The following is a 25,389-nucleotide window of genomic DNA, read 5'->3' as shown; positions in this document are numbered from 1 at the left end:
GTGTTTGAGTTCATAAATATGTCCACCCGACCCTAGTGTGTATGATTGTGTGTGTGTGTGTGTGTGTGTGTGTGTGTGTGTGTGTGTGTGTGTGTGTGTGCAATTGTGATGGTGGGAGTGTATTTGAGTTCAGAAATGTAACCTAGAGTGTGTGTGTGTGTGTGTGTGTGTATAAGTTCATAAATATGGCCATGAGTGTGTGTGTTTGCATTCATGTTTGGTGGTATGTACTGTATGTATGTGTGTGTGTGTGTGTGTGTGTGTGTGTGTGTGTGTGTGTGTGTGTGTGTGAGTGCATGTGTACTGTAATGTGTGTGTGTGTGTGTGTGTGTGTGTGTGTGTGTGTGTGTGTGTGTGTGTGTGTGTGTGTGTGTGTGTGTGTGTGTGTGTGTGTGTGTGTGTGTTGCACCACCGGGCGGCCGGGCCACTGCCGTTCTTGACCACTAGGAAACTGCCTCCCTTATTGTTATTTTTTTAGTTCCCATGAACTTGTCTCTGCTTGGGCTCAAGCCGGACTGTACAATGCGTGTAATTCTACTCTTTGACTCTATGAGCTAAGAACTATGACAATAGACGAATATAAACAGACCAATTCAAACATCGTTTTCACCCATACTCTGTAGACCTATGCGCAACACCAAACAGAAACATTCTAATACATTGTAACGTTGCTTCTTAACTAGAACATGAATAGTATATTATTTGGAATAGGCCTCATTTAACATGTATAACTTTTACAGACATTTAAAGGGAAGAAAGACGTAACCTCGCTCGCAACACAGTGACTTTGCAGACTGTCACTGCGTTCTTCTGGTGCCCCAGCAGCTCGGACAAGTTATTGTGCTTTTCTCTCCAGAAGAGGGGGTGGGGCTCTTCGGTGAAAACTTCTTCCATCTCGCTCGGCTGTGTTCCCTTCGTCCATCACAGTCTCTCCTCCTCCCCGCGCTGAGCGTGCAGCGCTTGCATACATAGCTGGCGTCCCGTGGCAATTCTTCTCTATTTGGAACTTCAACTTTCAACTCTTTGCATGCTATTGCAAAACATACCTGTTGTAGGCGTGGACGTGTGTGCGTCAGTTTGTATTTGTATTTATCTTTTTCTCCTGGTGGCGGTCGGACTCTCCCGCTGACAGCCTCTCAGTGAAGATTGGGAGTTAGTGTCTGGAAACTTTTGCCATCATGACCATGCAAGCAGCGGTCAACCTCGATACCTACAACCTTTATCTGCTCACCGCCAAGGAGGATATTCTCAACCCCCGCTCGTCCACCAACTGGTAATTACTCTAATTATGTCATATAATGTGGATTTGTGGAAAAAACAACAACATATATATTATATATGACATATATATATATATATATATAAGAAAAATCCATTAATATTTAATGGGTTTACTAGTTAGATAGCAGGCCTACGTTTCGGGGAACAGTGTATCAACAGAAATGGAAAGAGGCGAGCCGTCCCCCTGTGGAACTGGTCGACATATCTCACTTGAGAAACTGGAACTCGTGCTGTGTAACTGGAGCCTCTGTTTTAATTAATCTAACGAGGAAGGAATGGACAGCGACACGCCAATGGGGGATTTCGTTTGCAGGTCTTCCGTGACTAAATGAAATACAACCGGCGGAGGACTCATCTACCACGATAGAAACTTTAGGAGAGGTGGAGGAGAACTTTCAGAGGTGGCTGCGTCTTGGCCCACCATGCGCCTCCATGACGCGTGCCAGGTGCCTGCCCACCTGTGGGACGGCGCGCAGAGCACCTGGGTGACAGCCGGTTAACAGCTCGCTGGCGCGGCTCGGCTGCTGGTCTGAGAGATGGACGGACTGCTACATAGATTGTACCTTTCAAGCTTGACATAAATAGGAGTGTGTTATCTTCACTTTTTACTATTGAGAAGTAGGCCTAGGTCAGACTGAATAGTGTATTTCGATTGTATTACCATGCGATGTGTTAAGATAGAGGCCAGATCGTTTGAAACAACACTAGTCATCACGATGGCGACACTCTCTAAAAGCTCCTTTGAAAATGTCTCTCTCTTTCTCTCTGTCTGTTTGTCTCTCTCTCTCTATGTCTGCCTGTCTCTCTCTCTGTCTGTCCCTCTCTCTCGCTCTCTCTCCACGTCTCCCCCTCTTTCTCCATAATCATGCAAACCAAACTGTTCCAGTGAATCAGCTCGCTTGTATAAACCCAACAATGCTCTGAACACACTCCTTCCATATGACTCCTCCGTACATGGATGACTGACTGGTCTATCAACAAAGTGATGACAAATTACAAGTTATATCTGAAGAGCTGGGTCAAGGGGGACCTACATGATGGCTGCTTATCTGGAGATAAATGTCCCTGCTCCCCGCCCCTCTCATTTCTAAACAGTTTGGAGTCCCGGGGGCGTGTAATGTAAAAAAAAGAAAGAGATATGCTGGCTGCAATTATGTTACCCATTTCAAAGAGCAATTATTGTGGAAATGCCTCCTATACGATCAAGGTCACCATCAAAAGACTACATTTCATTGCATATATTGTTTGTTGCTGAAGCAATACCCACACACTAGACTTGTCTTTTACTGTGGTCACACATGAAAAGACACAGACACAGACTAACCCTAACCCCAACCCTAACCCTAACCCAAAGACACAGACACAGACTAACCCTAACCCTAACCCTAACCCTAACCCTAACACACACACAAAGTGAACAAGAGTTCACCCCATGTGAAATCTCCCAGCGACGATGTGACTAAAGGGAGAGGTTGCAGGGCAGGATGATGTCATGGAGAATACTGTGTCTGAACAGCGTGCTCTGGAGTATGTGCGAGATGCACTCTATACTATAAGTTTACTCAAGGGTGTCACGTTTGCATGTGAAATACATATCTCATATCTTTCCTGTCTGAATATATATGCATCTAATGACCTTCCTTGTGTCCTGAATGGGAAACAGGCGCTTTGTTGGGGAGCTCTGAAGAATAGCAGAGCGATCTCACAGCCCCTCTATTCACAGAGCTGAGGTCTGTCCTCAGTCTCCCAGACCTCTGAGGACTGCCTCTGCCTAAACACACAAGGCGCACACATACACACACACAGATGTGTGTATCCTTAAATGAGCTGGAGAGACAGAGACAGAGAGTTAGTCTGGCAGAGAGTTAGCCTGGTCTAGGGAGGCTGCTGTCAATTTCTTCAGCACAAGAGGCGTGATCAACGGGCCTAGTTCAAATGACTCATGTCGTCATTGTGTTAAACCAGCAAATAGCGCGCCAGGGGGAAAAGCCAGCTTGGTGATTGGCTCCCGCAAAAACGTATCGGAAGCAGAAAGAAATGTATTGCTTCTCTCCAGACCCTTCTGCAGGATGGGCTGGGGATACCCAAGAGAGAGACCGATAGAGACAGAAAGCAGAGTCTACAGCCTCAGAGAGAGAATCAACGGACCAGAGAACGTTAAACAAAGCTGTCCAACAGGAAATACTTTTCATTCTATTCAGCAACAAAAGTCGTGAACATCTCTGCCAAAAATGTCTTGTATAAAAAATCCCCATTTATGGAAAACTGCATGCAGGCCCTTTCCAATAGGTACAGTGTCCTGGGCTGATTTGACTAAAAGCTAAAAACTATTTCAACACTTAAACTTTTTAACTGCTAATAGTCCTTAAATGCCAAGCAATAATCCGGTGGGTATTTATTCAAAGATAGGTCTGTTGATATTTGTAAGGTGAAAAGAGAAAGAAAATGGATGGTGTGATGGCATTGTTTGGTCTCTAACAACATATAAATATATACTTAGAGTACCATATTAAGCGCTATATAAATCAGATTTATTATTATTATTATATAAATTTGGGAATTTAAATCAGTATGAAGGAGCGTGTCCTCTCTTCATTAAGGTTCAGTGTTAGGGTTAGTATGTATGGAGGGTTAGGGTTAGGGTTAGTACTAACCCTAGGGTTAGGTATGTCTGCTGTATGCAGACATCTGTGGTTCCATGATGACTCCCAACATATACATATACAACTAACATATACATAACCCTAACGCCATATACAGCTTACAAACATACCCCTGACTCATTGATTCTGGAGAGACACTGACACATTTAAATAAATATCAGACTTCGCCGGATAGTGTCGTATTCACCGGTTGTCGTCAGGCTCACTAACATGTTATAAGCAACAGCATATTTCATAGAGATTTGTGTCACAGTGCACAGTGGCGGTGGGTCAATCGAGGGCGTAGGGCACTGCCCCTCCATGAAATATTCACTTGAATATATCTGCCAACTATGAATCAACTATTATAAATACAAAATAAATCAACAAAAATACATGATACGTGATAGACCGTACTTGCCACTGCCAGCAACCATTTAAATGCGGATTAACGTCAATTACTTGGGCTAGGCTTGTTATTGGTCATTCGAAATAAAGCCCTCCTCCAAGTCAGAGGCACCAGCCACGTTGAAGTCAATGTAAGCTCGCAAACTTTTTGCTGTCTATCAAACAGAGACGGCTTTTCATTGGCACAAGAAAGTTCGCCCTCGGGTCGCACCAGTGTGCGCCCCAGGCCAATGGTATGGCTTTTCTGTTTTTTGATCACCACATGATTGGACAATTCAATTCAAGCGAATCAATCAAATAGGCTACCTCCCTCAGCAGCATTCGTGCAACACAACTATATGTAAAGAAGAGATATATCGCTAAATAGCAGAGTTGTAAAAGCACTTTCCACCCATTTCAGTGGAAGAATTGGACTCCCCAAGCAATGTTATACTTAAAAGGAGCAAGTAAGTTACGTATTAATTTAGTCTTTCGGCCTGTAGCATATAAACAAAATGAAGCAACTGTCCCATATTTCTAACTGCATTTGAAATAGACATTGAGAAAAAATGGACGCTATAGGACAGTGATCATGATTTGCCTCAATATCAGAATAACAACAATGGGTCAAATAGCAATAGCTGGTGGAATGGCCATAAAGTAGGTCTGTATATGCAGTGTAAGCTTGTCCAGGCCCTGCAAGTCAGGATGTAGGCTATGAATCTGAATGAATAGTAAGTAGGTTATAGGTAATAGGTAGTGGCCCTAAAATGCACCAGAATACAGGAAATCAAATCTACCAAATTCTAATTATTCTGGGGGGGGGACCCCAGACTATTACTGCATTATTCTGGGGGGGGGACCCCAGACTATTACTGCGCCCCACCAACAATTTTTATCACCAGCCGCCACTGGTGTCTGCTCTTCCTGAAATGCCAATCATTATTGTAATGTATTGCTCAATGTTTAAAATCTTGATTACCAAGACCTGAATGCTGACTGTAAGATAATATGACTTGGAATTGGGATGTATGAGATATTGGGATATATATTGGGATATTAAGCCAGCAAGTCAAGTTCTAGTATTTTCAATGCATCATGTACACACATCCTTGCCACAGTGATCATAGTCAGAACTCTGTCTTTCTTTCTCTCCATCTCTTTCTCTCTCTAAAAAAACAACTACAACTTGTTAAAGACATCAACCTCTTTTAGGTTTTTATTTCTGTCTACGTGGTTGGGATCTAAATGAGTAAATTCATATTCTCTGATTAAATTAATGGTTTCATCCCAAATGTAATCTCTTTGGCACAGGCAATTCACAAACATTGGTTAAATATCTGAAAGGGTTAGGGTAACCTAACCTAACCCTAACCCTAACCTAACCTAACCCTAACAGCCAAAACAAATGAAGTACCAGTCAGCAGCCGGCCAGTTCGTTTGTAACGGTTAATGGTTACCACTGTCTAATTAAAGATACGTTGGGACTCTCAGGTTCCTATAAATATTGATTTCAGTGTTGTGTCAGCTTCAGAAGTCCCAAAGAATAATAATACTGTTACCTAAAAAAATATCAAGCAACAGAAAATGCAGTTTGTAGCTTAATTACTTTCAACACCCTTTGATAGTCATCAATCTAAATTGACTGCCTGTGGGAGAAGAAGTTATCAATCTGCCTGATTCCCCTTAAATTAGCACCATTAATGTCTCAGTATCACCTCTTTTGTTGCCATCGGGGCTCCTGTGAAAGAACACGACTTGCACAGACAAATGCTATGGGCTTTTATTCCACATTGTGTACAGGCCTGGGGTGTTTGTGTGGCAGCTCTGCCTGCCAGAGTCTACGCAGCCTCATGCATGATTAAGAGTAAAAGGTTCCACGTTCTAGAGTTACAGCAAAACCGTTGGACGGAACACACCTGGGTGGTCGGGTGAGGGTGGGGCGGAGGTGTGTGTGTGTTGGTGTTTGAGAGTGTGTAGTGTGTGTGTGTGTGTGTGTGTGTGTGTGTGTGTGTGTGTTGGTGTTTGAGAATGTGTAGTCTGTGTGTGTGTGTGTGTGTGTGTGTGTTGGTGTTTGAGAATGTGTAGTCTGTGTGTGTGTGTGTGTGTGTGTGTGTGTGTGTGTGTGTGTTGGTGTTTGAGAGTGTGTAGTCTGTGTGTGTGTGTGTGTGTGTGTGTTGGTGTTTGAGAGTGTGTAGTCTGTGTGTGTGTGTGTGTGTGTGTGTGTGTGTGTGTGTGTGTGTGTTGGTGTTTGAGAGTGTGTAGTCTGTGTGTGTGTGTTGGTGTTTGAGAGTGTGTAGTCTGTGTGTGTGTGTGTGTGTGTGTGTGTGTGTGTGTGTGTGTGTGTGTGTTGGTGTTTGAGAGTGTGTAGTCTGTGTGTGTGTGTGTGTGTGTGTGTGTGTGTGTGTGTGTGTGTGTGTGTTGGTGTTTGAGAGTGTGTAGTCTGTGTGTGTGTGTGTGTGTGTGTGTTGGTGTTTGAGTGTATAGTCTGTGTGTGTGTGTCTGTATGTGTGTTGGTGTTTGAGAGTGTGTAGTCTGTGTGTGTGTGTGTGTGTGTTGGTGTTTGAGAGTGTGTAGTCTGTGTGTGTGTGTGTGTGTGTGTGTGTGTGTGTGTGTGTGTGTGTGTGTGTGTGTGTGTGTTGGTGTTTGAGAGTGTGTAGTCTGTGTGTGTGTGTGTGTGTGTGTGTGTGTGTGTGTGTGTGTGTGTGTGTTGGTGTTTGAGTGTGTAGTCTGTGTGTGTGTGTGTTGGTGTTTGAGAGTGTGTCGTCTGTGTGTGTGTGTGTGTGTGTGTTGGTGTTTGAGAGTGTAGTCTGTGTGTGTGTTGGTGTTTGAGAGTGTGTAGTCTGTGTGTGTGTGTGTGTGTGTGTGTGTGTGTGTTGGTGTTTGAGTGTGTAGTCTGTGTGTGTGTGTGTGTGTGTTGGTGTTTGAGAGTGTGTAGTCTGTGTGTGTGTGTGTGTGTGTGTGTGTGTTGGTGTTTGAGTGTGTAGTCTGTGTGTGTGTTGGTGTTTGAGTGTGTGTGTGTGTGTGTGTTGGTGTTTGAGAGTGTGTAGTCTGTGTGTGTGTGTGTGTGTGTGTGTGTGTGTGTGTTGGTGTTTGAGTGTGTAGTCTGTGTGTGTGTTGGTGTTTGAGTGTGTGTCGTCTGTGTGTGTGTGTGTGTGTGTGTGTGTGTGTGTTGGTGTTTGAGTGTGTAGTCTGTGTGTGTGTGTTGGTGTTTGAGTGTGTGTGTGTGTGTGTGTGTTGGTGTTTGAGAGTGTGTAGTCTGTGTGTGTGTGTGTGTGTGTGTGTGTGTTGGTGTTTGAGTGTGTAGTCTGTGTGTGTGTTGGTGTTTGAGTGTGTGTGTGTGTGTGTGTTGGTGTTTGAGAGTGTGTAGTCTGTGTGTGTGTGTGTGTGTGTGTGTGTGTGTTGGTGTTTGAGTGTGTAGTCTGTGTGTGTGTTGGTGTTTGAGTGTGTGTGTGTGTGTGTGTGTTGGTGTTTGAGAGTGTGTAGTCTGTGTGTGTGTGTGTGTGTGTTGGTGTTTGAGAGTGTGTAGTCTGTGTGTGTGTGTGTTGGTGTTTGAGAGTGTGTCGTCTGTGTGTGTGTGTGTGTGTGTGTGTGTGTGTGTTGGTGTTTGAGTGTGTAGTCTGTGTGTGTGTGTTGGTGTTTGAGTGTGTGTGTGTGTGTGTGTGTTGGTGTTTGAGAGTGTGTAGTCTGTGTGTGTGTGTGTGTGTGTTGGTGTTTGAGTGTGTAGTCTGTGTGTGTGTGTGTGTGTGTTGGTGTTTGAGAGTGTGTAGTCTGTGTGTGTGTGTGTGTGTGTGTGTGTGTGTGTGTGTGTGTTGGTGTTTGAGAGTGTAGTCTGTGTGTGTGTGTGTGTGTGTGTGTGTGTGTGTGTGTGTGTGTGTGTGTGTGTTGGTGTTTGAGAGTGTGTAGTCTGTGTGTGTGTGTTGGTGTTTGAGTGTGTAGTCTGTGTGTGTGTGTGTGTGTGTGTGTGTGTGTGTTGGTGTTTGAGAGTGTGTAGTCTGTGTGTGTGTTGGTGTTTGAGAGTGTGTAGTCTGTGTGTGTGTTGGTGTTTGAGTGTGTAGTCTGTGTGTGTGTGTGTTGGTGTTTGAGAGTGTGTAGTCTGTGTGTTGCTGTTTGAGTGTGTAGTCTGTGTGTGTGTGTGTGTGTGTGTGTGTGTGTGTGTGTGTGTGTGTGTGTGTTGGTGTTTGAGTGTGTAGTCTGTGTGTGTGTGTTGGTGTTTGAGTGTATTCTCTACCTTCTGGCTTACCTTTAGTTGGGCATGGCCTCTGCCTCACCTGATGGGCTGCATGTTACTGTTAATAAATAATAATACCAACAGTACTAATAATAATAACAATACATTCAACTCCTATAGCATTTCTCTAAGCACATAGATTTCTTGCATTTCTAGAGAAATATAATTTCTCTATGCAAATAAACCAGACCATGGGAAAACCTTTCCAGATCTTAAATAGCTTCTTCCTAGCCTATTGGTGAGGGTTAGGGTTAGCCTATTGGTGAGGGTTAGGGTTAGGCAGGGTTAGGGTTAGGGTGCTGGGTTAGGGTTAGGGTTAGGGTTAGGCAGGATTAGGGTTAGGGTGCTGGGTTAGGGTTAGGGTTAGGCAGGATTAGGGTTAGGGTGCTGGGTTAGGGTTAGGGTTAGGGTTAGGCAGGATTAGGGTTAGGGTGCTGGGTTAGGGTTAGGGTTAGGCAGGATTAGGGTTAGGGTGCTGGGTTAGGGTTAGGGTTAGGCAGGATTAGGGTTAGGGTGCTGGGTTAGGCAGGATTAGGGTTAGGGTGCTGGGTTAGGGTTAGGGTTAGGCAGGATTAGGGTTAGGGTGCTGGGTTAGGGTTAGGGTTAGGCAGGATTAGGGTTAGGGTGCTGGCCCCCCAAAAAGAGGAGGCAGGGCTCCTCTCGTGCTGCGGGAGAAGGCATCAGAAAGCAGCCACTGCTTTGTCACACAGAGGAAGGATCACAAAGGCGTGTCTGATTGCCCTTTGATATATCTGTCAATGTCAGTGAGAAGTCATTTAGACTATCACTGCTCCGTCTCTGTATCTCTGTCTCTCTCTCTGTCTCTCCGTCTCTCTCTCTCTGTCTCTCAATTCAATTCAATTCAAAAAAGCTTTATTGGCATGAGAAATAAACATTTGCATTGCCAAAGCAGATGAACAATAAAATAGAAAGGGTTTGAAAATAAAATAAAAAAGTAAAAAGGTCAGGTATATAGTATATTATAAAACGGGGGGCCTAAATCAAGCGATCTGATTGGTTCCCAACCGTTGTATATTGAGCGTATACACACAGCTATGACGCCCGTTCAGTTTACAGAGTCCAGTATCACTCCGCGCCTAACTTGAACTGTTGTTTATTTATATATAAAAGCGATAGCATAGTTCACTGAAGCCTAAAGAAAGCATGTAAAGCAATAGGCACACGGTCGCCGGCAATTTAGCCTTCTAAATTGCTAAATTGCCGGCGAACCAAGCTACCGTCTCTAGCCTTCTCTCTGAAGGACGCTAGTGTGTTGCATAGCAACCGCCGTACACTTTGCCGGCAGCCAGGAGGGACTACTTTTCTGTATTTGTTAAAAAAAATGCTTTTCCGACTTTCTCGCTTTTTCAAAATTGAGGGTGTCTATGACTTTAATTTCGCCATATTTACGTAACCGTTTTATAAAAGCAATAGATCACTTCAGTCAGTGATATACGGTCATTATACCACAGTGAAGGGGGTCGCCGCCCCTCCGCTGCGCGTCGGGACGGACAACGCCCCTTAACTGTGGTATAATGAGCGTATACCACGGCCTGTCGTGATCTATTGCTTAAATATATAATATAATAAGTATTAAACGTTAAATACAAAATATCTATACATATCAAATATTATACTATAAAAGTACTATAAAAAGTAAAATGTACAATATTATAAAAATTACAAGTTACAGTATCTCAGATAAGTTAAAGATACACTCTAAATACACAGTATTTACAATATGGAGGATGTGTGCAATAGTGCAATTATTGTGTGAAGAATGGGGGGTGCATCCCCAGGGGGGTGAGTCTGTTTATGGGGAGTTTGAGGTCCTTCTCTCATCACAGGTGATGAATCTTGCTGCTGTGATCGCACACTGTTGTATTTCTCCCAACAGGTATGGCAGTTTGTGAGCATCTGGAGTGTCTTTAAAGTCCTTGCATGTCTTTGTAATCAGTGGGAAGTGTGTGTTCCTGATGTCTTCGTCTGACTCACAGTCAGCGAGTGCAGCTCTGTTTCTAGTTGGTTTAGTGTGCAGTGGGAGCACAGTCTGTCTTCTCTTGGGAGCTGTGTTCGCTGAGTCAATGTGCCAAATACTTTACCTTTTGTTTTCTTATAATAATGGTTTAGGGTTATAATTAGGGATGCACCGAAATGAAAATTCTTGGCCGAAACCGAAAACCGAAAATGAGGAAACCAAGGCCGAAAACCGAAAACCGAAACACCGAAATAAATGATTATGCCAATTATTAGTAGGCCTACCATTGCATTTATAGCTATGACTGTGTACTAACCTCACTAAAATCAAGGCATTGCAATTCAAAGAATAAATCAATTACAATTATTAAAAGTATAAAAATATTTATTTAGCACTGAAAAAACAACAACACTGTTTTTTGTTTTGCACTTTGCAGACGGTCCCTAAGCTCGCGGATGATAGCCGAAAGCTCATAGAAGCTGTCGGCACTTTGCGGACGGTCCCTAAACTCGCGGCTGATAGCCGACAGCTCATAGAAGCTGTCTCATAGCGAGCCGTCGCTAAAGACGGCTTGTATGGATGAAAACAAGGTTGTAGCTGGTTCTCTAGATTACTACATTTAGCTAGAGGTGTCATTTGTTTCACTGATGATCTATGGCGCAGAGGCGCTTATCCAGACAAGCGTGTGCTGGCCGCGGTTTTTGTTTGTGTCATCACAATTTCCTGTTTCGGCCGTGTTGTTTCGGTGATAAAAGTGTTTCGGCCGAAAGCCAGAAATGCGCTTTTGGGCCATTTTCGGCCAAAAATTTTCGGTGGCCGAAATTTCGGTGCATCCCTAGTTATAATTTGTTGTGTGTTGGAGTCCCAGTTGCTGTCACTTTCCTTAAGGTGGTTATACAATTTTAGGGCTCTCTTCTGAATTTTCATAACGGTTGGATATCATCCTAATTCTGCTCTACATGCATTATTTGGTGTCTTTCTTTGGACTTAGTATTGATTTGTAGAATTCTGCATGAAGAGTTTCAATTTGATGTTTGTCCCATTTTATAAAATCTTGGTTGGTGAGTCCAGACCTCACAGCCGTAGAGCGCAATGGGCTCTATCACTGCGTCAACAATTTTCAATTGGGATGTCTAGTTTGATATTTCTTTTTATGGCATAAAATGCCTTATCTCTCAGGTCATTAACAGCTTGGTTGAAATGTCCTGTGGCGTTCATGTTTATGCCGAGGTAGGTATTGTTTTTTGTTTGCTCTTGAGTAAGTGTCTGGGTGGAATGTGTATTTGTTGAGGCTGTTTCACTGTTTCACTGTCAGTGCCCAGGTTTTGGAGGAAGCTGTGCAGAAGATCTAGGTGCTGCGGTAGGCCTTCTTTGGTTGGGGACAGCAGCACTGGGTCATCTGCAAACAGCAGACATTTGATTTCGGTGTCTACTAGACGTACTAGTGTTATGCTGGGGGCTGCAGACTGTTCTAATGTCCTTGCTAGTTGGTTAATGTATATATTGAACAGGGTCAGACTCAACCTGCATCCCTGTCTCACACCCCGACTTTGTGGGAAGAAGTCTGTGTGTTTCTTTCCTATCTTAACTGCACATTTGTTGTTTGTGTACATGGACTTTATGATGTCGTAAGTTTTTCCTCCAACACCACTTTCTATTAATTTAAACAACAGACCATCATGCCAAATTGAGTCAAAGGCTTTTTTAAAGTCTACAGAGCAGGAGAATAGTTTGCTTTTGTTTTGGTTTATTTGGTGGTCAATGAGGGTGCTTAATGTGAATATACGGTCTGTTGTACGATCATTTGGTAAGAAGCCGATTTGGTTTTTGCTTATGGCATTATTGTCAGTCAGGATGTTAAGGAGTCTGCTAGTTATAATCATACATAGAATTTTAGAGAGGTTGCTGTTGACACAGACCCCTCTGTAGTTATTAGGGTCAAATTTATCTCCACTTCTGTGGATTGGTTCCAAATATTGGGGCAGATCCCGGAGCTAAGAACAGTGTTAAACAGTTTTAGAATTGCCAATTGGAATTTGAGATCTGTATATTTAATCATTTAATTTCATAATTTCTCTTCTCTGTCTCTCTCTCTCTGTCTCCTTGTCTCTCTCTCTCTCTCTGTCTCCTTGTCTTTCTGTCTCTGTCTCTGTGTGTCTCTGTCTCTGTGTGTCTCTCTCTCACTCTCTCTCTCTCCCCCTCTCTCTCTCTCTCTCTGTCTCCTTGTCTTTCTGTCTCTGTCTCTGTGTGTCTCTGTCTCTCTGTGTGTCTCTCTCTCCCTCTCTCTCTCTCGCTCCCTCTCTCTCTCTCTCCCTCTCTGTCATTCTGTCTCTGTCTCTCTCCCTAGTATCTGGGTGGCAGTAAGTTTGCTATGATGACAACAGTAGGTAATGGCTGTTTTACGGGTTCTAACTTTAGAGAGGAGTAATCTCTTAACGACCGCCTATCGATCTTTAAACGTTGTTCAGATTCATGTGGGTCTAATATGATGCTTCTGGGTAATAGCAGCCAACAGACATGATGAGACATGGCTGCCTCTCTCTCCCTTCATCGTGCTCGCTCTCCCTCTTTCTCGCTCTCTCTCTGTGGGTGTGTCTGAACATATAAATTGTTTAGGAGTCCAAATGGATCCCATATTGCAGTGTGCAATGATTGCATGTGCATGTGTAGGATGTTATGAGAGAGAGACATCTGTATACAGGGCGATGTATGACTGCTGCAGTACTTACTTATTTATATTTTATTACTTTTAACATTGTATACCAATGCACTTTTTACCCTTAATGGATGGGTTGGCTGTAAACCGAATTTCCCCTGGGGGACTCTGAGTATGAATCTGAATTGCTTTGAGTTTACGCTATAACTTCCGGTATCATAGGCATGATGAAATGGAAAATACAGTTGACTTATCGACAGTATTTACAATTTGAGATTTCTGCTTTCTGTGCTACGTGGTGTAGCCCGAATGAACAAGCCTAGGCCCAGGAAAGAAAGAGGTTAGACCGTTTTTTTAAATAATTCGATTTCTAGACAAAGATCCCTGAAATCGTCCAGTCAGCGTTTTCAACGTGTGACCTTTCAGCAAGCCCAGCTTTTGTTCAAATGTGCCAGAAGAGTTGACCTCCATCCAAATGTCCTCTGCACATTGTTTCTGGTGGAATTCTGCCCTTTCATTGCCCAATGGCATTGAACACAATAAATAAGGGATTGTTTTCGCAAGCACTCCAAGATAAAGACCATTAAACTCTCTCCGCCTGGAAACTTTGACTCTGTCCCTTTTGTGCCAAAGACATTTCTTCATGCAAACGCTTCGAAAGGATGGAAATTGGCACAACGGGGAAGCCTTGCTCCGTTCTACATAAGTACTTAACCCAGAGACAGCGAGATATTACACACAGGGTGTGTCCTGCAGCTGTCGAAAAACATCTGTAGAGCTGTGGTTCTGCGAACAAGGAGAGGGGAGAAAATATCGTCTGGTTATAATGCTGAAACTCTTGCATAGAAACACATGAACTCACACACACTCGTGCAGACAATACATGGTGTTTAAATAAGTGAATAACAGATATATTCGTATAATAGCATACAATTAGCCTCAAAGAAGTGCTAATGATTGAAATTATTGGAGAAAAGTATAGTTAAGCAGCTCGAGTTGAACACTGATGGGGTCGAATCTAATGTAAAAATTGAGTGTCCATGTTGGCACCTTATCCTTCCCTGCTCCTGAATGACTGGAATGGATCTGAGATGACTGTACTCTGGATGGGGACACTGTCTGCTCAATAGGACCAATGAAGTTCCTGCTGGCTGTAGGTAGGCCTTCCTGTCCCGGGTGACAGAGTGCTGATGGTCGCTGATCAAGCAGATAGGGTGACCCAGGGTTCGCTGTTGTTGTTGTTGTTGTTACCGTGACAGCATGACATCACCTGCAGCAGCTATACCCCACGGCAGGATCCCACCTCCGGAACCTCGAGGTAACAACCGAGAGGTGGAGCTGGAGGAGGGTCACACACATGCACACACACACACACACACACACAAATATCTACGAGGCCCCGCCTCTGTAATAAATCACAAATTCATTACGAGACAAGAGGAGACATAAACAGGACTTAGGCCATATCCTCTTTGTTTGAAACAGGTTATCAACTTAATCAATATCAATGGCAGCCCGTGTCTCTCCACCAATACAGTGTGTTGCTGTCAGCGGGGATGACAGCAACTTACCACTCAGGCTGGCTGCTCTGTGTGTTATCCATTTTCGAATCAGGATATACTATTATTCGCTTGATTAGCGCACCCGCGAATGGATGAGATGGCAAACAATAAAATAAAAAGTAAAATCCAAACGGTCTAATCATAGACTGTAACACAACATGGCACTTTAAAAACCGGTTTGATTATATATATTCGAATACGGATATGTCACATCATATTCAAATTCATATTTGAATATCAAATAAAAAGTGACAGCCCTTATGCACGCGCGCACGCACGTGCACATACACACACACACACAGGCAAACTGCCATCATTGATACACCCTTTTTTTGATTCCCAGACCTGTAAAGTGTCCAGTATCATCAGCTGTATTTGCAAAGTATGCTGGGTGTGTAGTGTGGCACACCGCACCGCAGTAACAATGGCAGATAGCTCTCTCGGACAGTTCTCAACGTTTTACTATTTGCTCTTGTGGAAGTTGAGCACTGGTTATTCAGTGCAGGCTGGGGCCCTATTCTCCTTTCTCTTTGTTCTGCAGTTTTGCCTTGTTTGTTCATCACTAGTGGTGAGATTTAGCTGCAAGTTCAGACGGAGCGAGTGTGTGTTGGTGTGTGTGAGTGTGTGTGTGTTTGTGTATGTTGGGGGAAGGGGAAGCTCTTTGTAGCCCATGACAACTCCTTGGTGGGAAAGCCCAGATGGATGTTTGTGAAGACTTAATTAGAGGGAGGAGGACGAGAAGGAGGAAGTGTGTGCTGATGATGATGATGAGGGACAAGAAGGGATGAAGAGGATGAGGGGCATTGGCCGAGAGAAGGAAAACACACTGCTGTGATGGAGAACCAGTTAACATCGGGTGGTTAAATCAAGTGTCGATAAAGGCCAAAGTGGGAATGTGGGTAACAGGAAATTAGCATTGTTTTGACGCTTGGGAGTTTGTTTTGTTTATTTGATGGAACTGGCAAAAGGGGGCCGCCATTTTTTCCCGGCCCATAACTGTGTAATTGGGAAGGGAGGTGATATCTCCAGTATGAATTAGTGTGCGTGTGTGTGTGTGTGTGTGTGTGTGTGTGTGTGTGTGTGTGTGTGTGCGCGCGCATCAGCAGTGTAGGACAACATGCACAGGAAATACCAGAGCATTCCCAGAGGGCCGCTACTTTAGAGGGGGCCCATTTGTCATCTCCGCTCCTCTCATTCTTTCTCCTCTCCTCGGATCTCCTCTCCACACTGCTCTCCTCCTCTCTCCTCTCCTAATTTCTCCTCTCCTCTCTTCTCCTCTCCTCCTCACTTCTCCTCTCCTCTCCCCGCTTCTCCTCTCCTCCTCTCCTCTTCAACTTTCCTCTCCTCTCTCCTCCATACATATAGGGGCAGCCCATCCTTAACACAAAACTGATTGTTGTCCAGCCAGCTCACATCCTCATGGCAGTAACACTTCAACTGACCGGCGGAGGGTTCCTGCTGAAATTATGAAATTCCTGCTGAACTGCACCACATATCACTTACTTCAAATGTTCTATAGTTTATATACTTTTTAATCATAGTAACGCTTCTCCTGTCAAATTCTCTCTCTCTCTCTCTCTCTCTCTCTCTCTCTCTCTCTCTCTCTCTCTCTCTCTCTCTCTCTCTCTCTCTCTCTCTCTCTCTCTCTCTCTCTCTCTCTCTCTCTCTCTCTCTCTCTCTCTCTCTCTCTCTCTCTCTCTCTCGAAGGCTACTCTGTTCGATCACAGCGGGTACTTGGCACACATTTAATTAACCATTTGTTTACTTTGTCATTCTCTAATTATCTGGGCGTGTGTTTTTTTGTTGTTGTTTTTTCCCATCTCTATCCTCCTTCTCCATCTTACATTCCAGACACTGTTCTTCCTCCTCCTCCTCCCTTCTGCTGCTTGTTAACACACCCTCCACATCCACCCAACTATGCAAGCTTCATTGCGTTTGATTTATCCGGTTACAAATGGTGAAGTTATGTTGGTTATGTTGGCTCCAGGGACGTATGATCTCTTTGTCATATTGCTATATCGGATCCGGCTACAGCCAGTAAAAGGCTGATTAGGAAATGGTAAACACCTGTGGGTTATTTACTGAGTCAATGAGTGCAGCAGAAACTTGCAAATGAAATGACCTACCTACAATGTAGTGCTGGGCGGTATACCGGTTCACACTGAATACCGGTGTGTATTTTCATTATGATATGAATTTTATACATACCGGTATTTGATTACACAACGTTTGGAACACTGCGCCGGGCGACTGTTTCAGACGGGACCCTTTTCAATGTTGGCTTCTAAACACGCATGGTACGACTGCGTGCGGCATCACTTACTTGATGTTGTTTTGATTGAAGATCGGCAGGTTGTAGTGGTTGCAGCCATGAATGAACGTTTGTGTGTGTGTGTGTGTGTGTGTGTGTGTGTGTGTGTGTGTGTGTGTGTGTGTGTGTGTGTGTGTGTGTGTGTGTGTGTGTGTGTGTGTGTGTGTGTGTGTGTTGCGAGCGTATGCGATTTCAAAGTAACAAACCAACTCAAAACCGATGCATGCATCCAAAACTATTCATTCAAAACCAAATAAACAAATGTCCAAATGTCCATCAGCGTTAAATTACTTAATATTACATGGGAGTTATGTTTTTAACCCCGCCATAGCTGCGTGACTGCCTGCTTTCAGCGTGTATTTCTTCTTATTTTTTTAATTTTTTTTTTTTTTTTTTTACAATTAATTTTTAATTAATTGTTTAGATGAGTCGTGAAACCGTTAGAATTTAGAAAAATACCGTGATATAGATTTTTAGTCATACCGCCCAGCACTACTACAATGATATCATATTTAATATCTGTGTGATTTGCAAAACAACCCATTATCATAAATCATGTCATTAATCATCAAATGTAAAAAAAAATCGTATGTTGATGTTGTACTGGACCCGGTTTCCCGATAACGTCCACTCTTAACATGCTACGAAGACTCCTACGTTTACCTCTATAGGCGTGGTTCCCGAACGGTCTCTTAGGAGTCTTCATTAATTTAGAAAACAGTTTTGTTCATTTTTGAATTGTAAAACCTTTTTAAAGGTTACTGTAGTGGCGGCGACTAGCGTCAGGAGTTGAAACATCACTACGGTAGAGCTAAGAAGGTTCTATGAGCGCTTCAGACCAACCTTACCAACGAACAACGTACGAAAGAGATTCGTAGCAAAGTTTCGGGAAACACTCAAGATGTTAAGGTAGAACTTATAGTAGAGGTTACGAATGGCGTAGCATTAAGAAGCCTTTAAGAAGGTTTCAGGAAACCCGGCCCTGAACTGTACTGAAACACGTTCTCACAAAGGAAAGGAAAGCCTGTCTAGTATCATCCACTCCATAAAGACCAATCCTGTGGCAAATGCTCCTCAGAGGCTTTGCTTCTGGAGTAAACCTATTATTACTTAACAAGTTTAGGCTTTATTGATTGATTGGTTTACTGACCCAAATTAAATGTACTGGCTCTGTGTATGAATGTGTGTGTGTATAAGTATGTACTATATCCACATGTTTGTTTGTGTGTGTGTGTATTGTTTCAAATTGTGTTTCAAAAGCACACACTAACAATGGGGAATCTGACCTAATAAGCGTTGATAATCAACCCTGCTTAAGCTCTTATCTGTGTCGTCTTAGAAACCTCTTTGGATTTCAAATGTGTTGTCTCTGCAGGTTAATTCATATTCTGTAATAAGTATTGTAGAATATGGACAGGGAGAGTTACAGGGTATTTCCTCTCAATCGATTGACAAAGTTTCCCTGAAACAATGGCCTTCTTATTGACCATGAACCCGACTACATCATGAGCATGAGCGCTATCATCACTCACTCTGTCTCCTTCTTGCTATCACTCTCCATCAGCAGAGCTCTAATGTGCAGGTGTACTCCCGGTTCTCTGCTCTGTAATGAGCGCAGAAAGGTTTTCATGTAAACACAGCCTACCCCCCCTCCACATCCACCTCTCATCACCTACTTAGGGAGCAACACAAAGGAAGGAACGGTACGACTGTTTGGGCGAAGGGCAGTGATCTTTGGTTGGTTAAGGGAACCTGCTGCCTCTTACTGAGAGGGTTTCAGGCTCCCGCCAAACCAATGTGTCTGTATTTTTAGGTTATCAAAGTTTGGTCACACCATCGGTCTACACCAGGTTCAGACCATCAGTCAATACCAGGTTCACACCAGGTCCACACCATCGGTTCACACCATCAGTTAATACCAGGTTCACACCATCAGTTAATACCAGGTTCATACCAGGTTCACACCATCAGTTAATACCAGGTTCACACCATCAGTTAATACCAGGTTCATACCAGGTTCACACCATCAGTTAATACCAGGTTCATACCAGGTTCACACCATCAGTTAATACCAGGTTCACACCAGGTTCACACCATCAGTTAATACCAGGTTCACACCAGGATCACACCATCAGTTAATACCAGGTTCACACCATCAGTTAATACCAGGTTCACACCAGGATCACACCATCAGTTAATACCAGGTTCACACCATCAGTTAATACCAGGTTCACACCAGGTTCACACCATCAGTTAATACCAGGTTCACACCAGGTTCACACCATCAGTTAATACTAGGTTCATACCAGGTCCACACACCATTTTTTTTTTTTTTGGGTAACGAGTACTTTTCATTAGTATTTTGATAAACACATTATCTTCGTTGACTGTAATACAAGCGTACACGTTAGCGATGCGCCTTCCCTAGGTTGCAACATTGCTGCGATTCAATAGCTGAGTAGAAGAGTCGACTGTTACGTTGGGACTGAGGACTAGACCATGGACCATGGACCATGGATGCAGACACACAGGAAGATATTTTCGGCAGGGGGTGCGGGGGGGTTACGGTCCACGTAGAGTTTATATAATTCTAAAGATAACATATGTTAGACAGGCTCTGTATTCTGCAGACCACTCTGGAACTTGTTCATCGTTGTTGTGTCTGGCTGTGAGTGTGCGTGCATGCTATGGGTAGGCTGGATTGCAATCGCGTCTAGACAAATCTGATTGGCCAATCAGCTAACCAAGCCAGCCTGGTTAGTGTTTCATTGGTTGTGTTCCTATAAAGCTCTTGCCATTTGTCATATGCACAGAGTTGAAATGAAGTTACATTTTTAGTGTAAATTTGTTTGAAATTAAATTACATTGTTCGTTGTATGTATTGTTGTATGTATGTTTAATGAACAATACACACAATGAAGCAACTTATGAAGAAATGTTTTAAGAGTGCGTCGCTTTCTCTCTCTCACTCACTCACACAGGGTTAGGGTTAGGGTTAGGGTTGGGCCCAAGTTAGATGGTCTCAAATGCCGACACGCCTCTCCAGGCGCAAGTGTAGTGGTGCCTGGCAAACTAGCAACGATACATGCATCGTGTAGAAAGTAAATTGCGCTGGGTGCAAGATAGGGTTAGGGTTAACCCTAACCCTAACCCTAGGGTTAACCCTAACCCTAACCCTAGCCCGTTATGTCTTTGAGAGAGAGAGAGAGAGAGAGAGAGAGAGAGAGAGAGAGAGAGAGAGAGAGAGAGAGAGAGAGAGAGAGAGAGAGAGAGAGAGAACCCTAACCCTAGAGTTGAGGTTCTTCACTGAAAAACAGAAAAAGTAAATAGGAAACAGGAAAAAATTATGGGGAGAGGGGAGGAGGGGGAAGATAAAACGATGACCAGTCATAGCAAAAGCCCAAGCAAAGAGAAAGAGAGTCAGACAGAGAGGGAGAAAGACTGCAGGCTTCTGTCTGAGGAGATCTGTGTTCTGTGGAGTGATCAGTCCAGTTTCATCCGTCTCATCCGTTTTCCGATTGCATGCTCTGTGTGTGTGTGTGTGTGTGTGTGTGTGCATATTTTATCTGCAGCATGTGTTTAAATTTCTCTCTCCTCCCCTGCTGGCAACAAATTACTAAATGTGTTGCCTTGGTACATGCTGGGGACCAGTTGTCGCCTTTGCAACCCCTTTGGATTCACGTGTTGTCATGTCTGCAGATCTGCAGGTTAACTCATTTTTACAAAGGTTTTGTCGAATACGGATGGCATACGCACATATATCTCTTCTTCGTGTTTGAAGAATAAAGTGTCTATATATTAAGTTTATAAAGGCATGAAGCCATATCGCCACTGCATTCCTCTTTGGCTGGAACTAAAATGATGAGAGCCATGGATTGTATCTGTAAGAATAAACGTCAATGAAAAAAGGTTTGCACAAAAAGGATGGTGCAATAAAATTGGCCAGTGCAGTAAAACAGTAGAACACGTCAAGGCGAGCCTTCAAACAAAATGAATCCACTGTACAGGGGGAAGCTAAGCCAGAACCTTATCATCAGAGAGAGAGAGAGACAGAGAGAGTAGAGAGTAGACCCCCCCTGCTGTTATTGGCTTAGTCCTGTCTGTGCATACACTTGCATTACCCTGTGTGTTCTATCTATGTATACAGTATATCTATGTGTGTATGGTGGTGGATGAACCCACACACACAAAGACATACAAACACACACACACAAGCACAGGGTGTCTGTGTGTGTATTTCATTGATTGAAAGATATTGCAAGAGCAATGTTTCAGGCCTTGATGTCTGTTTTTGTCTCTGCATGTGATTTCTCTCCCTTCTCCTCTCCTCTCCTCTCCCATCCCCTCCTCTCTCCTCTCCTCTCCTCTCCTCTCCTCTCCCCTCCCCCCTCCTCTCCTCTCCCCTCCCCTCTCATCCTCTCCTCTCCTCTCACCTCTTCTCTCCTCTACTTCCTGGCCCGGTTGGAAGGAGGCCTGTAGAGAGACAAGGAGTCTGTTTCCCTCATCACTGCATACCTCAGGAATCCTACATGTGTAAAGGAGACAGCTCTTTCTGCCCTCCCCTTTCTGTCCTCTGAATCACCCACAACAAAGTTTAAAATACCCTACTTTTCTTTTTATATGATTTGTAATTCCTAGAAAACGTATAAGCTCATGGCTCCTCACTTTTTTTTACCATTCAGATTTTGTGGTATTCTCTTGTTGATAACAACAACAAAAAAATAAACAACAACAGCAACAGTACAGCGACCTATTCCCTGTCTTAAAGGTGGGATTGCACACAGATGGGATACCTTTAGCAAGAAATGAATAGCATGTTTGTCAGCATACTGGCCCCACGTATTCAGACAAACTAAAAATAACAACATACATTTATGGCTTGTGCTCATTCTTTCGTTCACTTGGATGGCCGTCATGCTTTATGTTGCACGTGATGACATTTTCTTATCTTTAAAAGTATATTCAGGCATTTAGGCTGAATCATGGATACAATATCATCTAATTAAATCATGCAAACCCACTTCCTCTGCTGCTATCTTCTGAACAAAAGGGCAGCAGAGCTCCAGCTGTGGGCCGCCAGCCTGTGGAGGTGGAGAATATGCGCATGCAATTAAGCCTCCTTCAGAGGCCCTGTGACCTTGGACCATGACCTTCAGGAATGCCACCAGGGCTAATCACAGTATAACATAAGCTCCTTCCTCAGGTCTGGATATTGGGCTCCACTGATGCCAGCAGACTGCGTGGTGTGAATGATCAGTAGGAGAACCCAGAATCATGCTATTACTGCATGTGGCTAGGTACCATAATAGCATGTAGCTATGGTTCAAAAACCGTGTACAGTATATGATGGTCATGATCAACAGACGGATGGTAGTACACTAAAGTCTGCTTAACAGACTCACATATGTATATAATATGGTAAACGGACTGCATTTATATAGCGCTTATACCCAAAGCACTATATTGCCTAACATTCACCCATTCAATCACACATGCACACATTCACGTTGGCGTGTCAATACAGCATGCTCATTGTGTCCCTGCTTATGTGTATGAGTGTATGTGCATGTATCTCGCACACACACACTCTCACACACACACAAACACACACGCACGCATGCCTGGATGCAGACACACAGACACACAGACGCATACACACATCTAGATGCGTATCCCCCCTCCCACAAGCACGCACAGACACACTTAGACTGGTTTGTGTTGCTCTCTGGCCTTTAGACAGACAGAGCGTAATTGTAGAACAAATAATAACAGAGTGATTCAGAAAGGCTATTCAGACGTGCTGTCAGCCTTTGTTCAAGGTTGCACGTGTTTTTATAGATGCCTTTGAGAGGTCAGTGCCTTTGGAAATGTTATTTTGTAGAAAAAATCCCTCTCTCTCCCCCTCTCTCTTTCTCTCTCTCCTTCTTTCTCTCCCTTTGTTCCTCACTCACACTCTCTCCCTCTCAGTCATCTGATGATGGAGTCACAGTTCAGTGGTACAAACATGCATGGAGAATGTGCTTCAGTATACAGTAGTGTAGTAGTAAAGTGTATAGTATAACACATGCACTCAGTACAGCTCACCTTTGGCTCGTTTTAAGGGACTCAAGACCTTCTGCGCTGATGCTTTGTTCCAGATGTTGTCGACACATCCCGACTGTTCTTCAGAGAGGAACTCAATCACCATTCAAGCCAAAAGAGCAATGACCTTGCAGCAGACCAGTCGAGCGGTGACAATGTTACCTTCTCTAGGTCACGTACAAACAGAATTCAACCCCAACTGCTGAAACTAGGATTGAATTAGGATCCGTTGGCTGTCTGCTCCCTGTGTCGCTTTGCTGCCAAATGCTCAAAGCTGATCAGGGGAAGAAAGTTGAACAAAGATGTTATGTTCGTGTTTTTTTAACATGTGTTTCTAAACCCATAACCTTTCAGATGGGACTCAGACAAAGGTTCAGGATTTGAAATCCCTATCTGCTCACGAATGACATCACTGTTTATCTCCTAAATAGCTCAATAGTTATATAGACATTGCATTACAGGGCATAGGTTGGTCTTTGCTTCACAATGCTCAATAGCATTCATTCATCCGATTTACTTTTCTCTTTTTTTACCTAAAATAACACTTGAAAATGCAACTCTTGACAGCCGTGGTTGAGTTGTTGCACGGTTGCTATGTTACAAAGCCTGATTGACTGACTGAAGAGCAGGGGGACAGGTTTCTTCCTGTCATATGTCGTAAACGGTAGCGCAGAACAGCCCTGACTGAACACTCAGGTGGGAGCCCACGGACGGCGAGGCACAACACTATGAATGGGACTTATTGTGTCTCACTGCCCCATGGACGAACGAGGGTTAAAGGACAGGAAAAGAGAGAGAGAGAGAGACATCCCTGGCCAACCTGGAGACGCAGATATACATTCAACATAGCACCTGTCCAAGAGAGAGAGAGAGAGAGAGAGATTAATGGAAGAACAAGAGAGAAAGAGAAGGACCAAATTAAATGAGTGCATGCGTCCCAAATGAAGAGACATTGTGTGTGTGTGTGTGTGTGTGTGTATGATGCAGAGACCACGTGTATTTGAAGAAGAAACACATATATGCAAATGTATGTGACACACGCAGATGTTTGTGTGGGGGAGGTGTGCACATGTGTCTGTGCTTGTGTGTGTTTGTGTATGTGCGAGCATCTTTGTGTGGGTAATTATGAGCACTTTATTATTAGGGTCCGAGCAGCGAAGCTGCTTGGTCCCCTATTGTTTCTGTACTGTTAATTTTTTCCCCCAAATTCTGTAAAAGTCATACTGCACCCTATACCGTAAGTCAAAAACTCTTTAAATGTTCAGGTATGGTTACCAATAACCCCCACTACCCATAAACCCAAATTTGTGGTACTGCACCCAAAGGTGGCGCTATTGTAAAAAAATCATGAATTAGGCTTATTTCTCCTCACCAGATTGACCTGGACTCAACTCAATTATTTCATTATATTAATCTCTAGAATCAGATGCATCATTATGGCCCTGCTCTTATGCCCTAAATTCTTTTACTTTTCCCACAATTTCATAGTGGCAAAGTGAAACGTCCACAGTCTCAGCCCATTTTTCTTATATGACCATTTTGTTGTTGTATAACTACCATACGAATATCATTAGGTGGATAGCATTAACAGTGCAAATCAAAGATTTTTCAGGTATATGCTTTTAAGAAAGCCCTTAAATCACTTGAGAAATGTGTGCTTGGAGTTTTCTTGATGGTGTGTGCTTATCAACAGACATTTTCACCATGTGAATGAGGCTCCAGTTCAGGTTTTTCAGTGGCTCATCGGATAATTCCTTGTACTGGTGATCCTTAAGTTGAGAGTTTGAATCCTGATTAGAGAATAATGTATATGTCATTTGGCCATTGCTCTGCAGCCCACTCACCTGAAAGGCAAGGCACAGTATGGCATTAAGGGGAACATCAACATCTATCCTTCATAATTATGTCATATTTACAGTATATATCTTCCATTAGTGTGTTCTTGACTTTATTTAGCTCGGACCATGTTTATCACCGCTTGCGGTTCTATTTTATATTGTTTCTTGTGTATCTTTTTTGTATCTGTTTTTCTAATGTAGGTGCCATGAAAGGCGCCTTTAAATAAAATGTATTATTAGTATTATTAATTGATATTGTTGTTGTTTTAGATTCATACTGAGCAAAGCTTATCCATGCTCCACACACACACACACACACACACACACACACACACACACACACACACACACACACACACACACACACACACACACACACACACACACACACACACACACACACACACACACACACACTCCTG

The 25,389-nt window shown here is 43.4% G+C and overlaps 1 protein-coding gene across 1 annotated transcript in view; it reads left to right on the top strand.

Annotated features, from left to right (window-relative positions):
• The first annotated feature begins 1,007 nt into the window (after positions 1–1,007).
• Positions 1,008–25,389, top strand: part of LOC311343899 (uncharacterized protein) — a 37,484-nt gene continuing 13,102 nt past the window's right edge. Inside the window, exon 1 of the mRNA XM_084468869.1 lies at positions 1,008–1,273. Within this exon, the coding sequence (XP_084324995.1) occupies positions 1,179–1,273 (95 nt within the window). The 5' untranslated portion in view covers positions 1,008–1,178. The remainder of the gene's footprint in view (positions 1,274–25,389) is intronic.

This window comes from Micromesistius poutassou (assembly GCF_964030765.1).
Source record: "Micromesistius poutassou genome assembly, chromosome: 5".
NCBI lineage: Eukaryota > Metazoa > Chordata > Actinopteri > Gadiformes > Gadidae > Micromesistius > Micromesistius poutassou.
The sequence above is the reverse complement of the archived record's forward strand: the minus strand, read 5'-3'. Positions and strand labels throughout refer to the sequence as shown.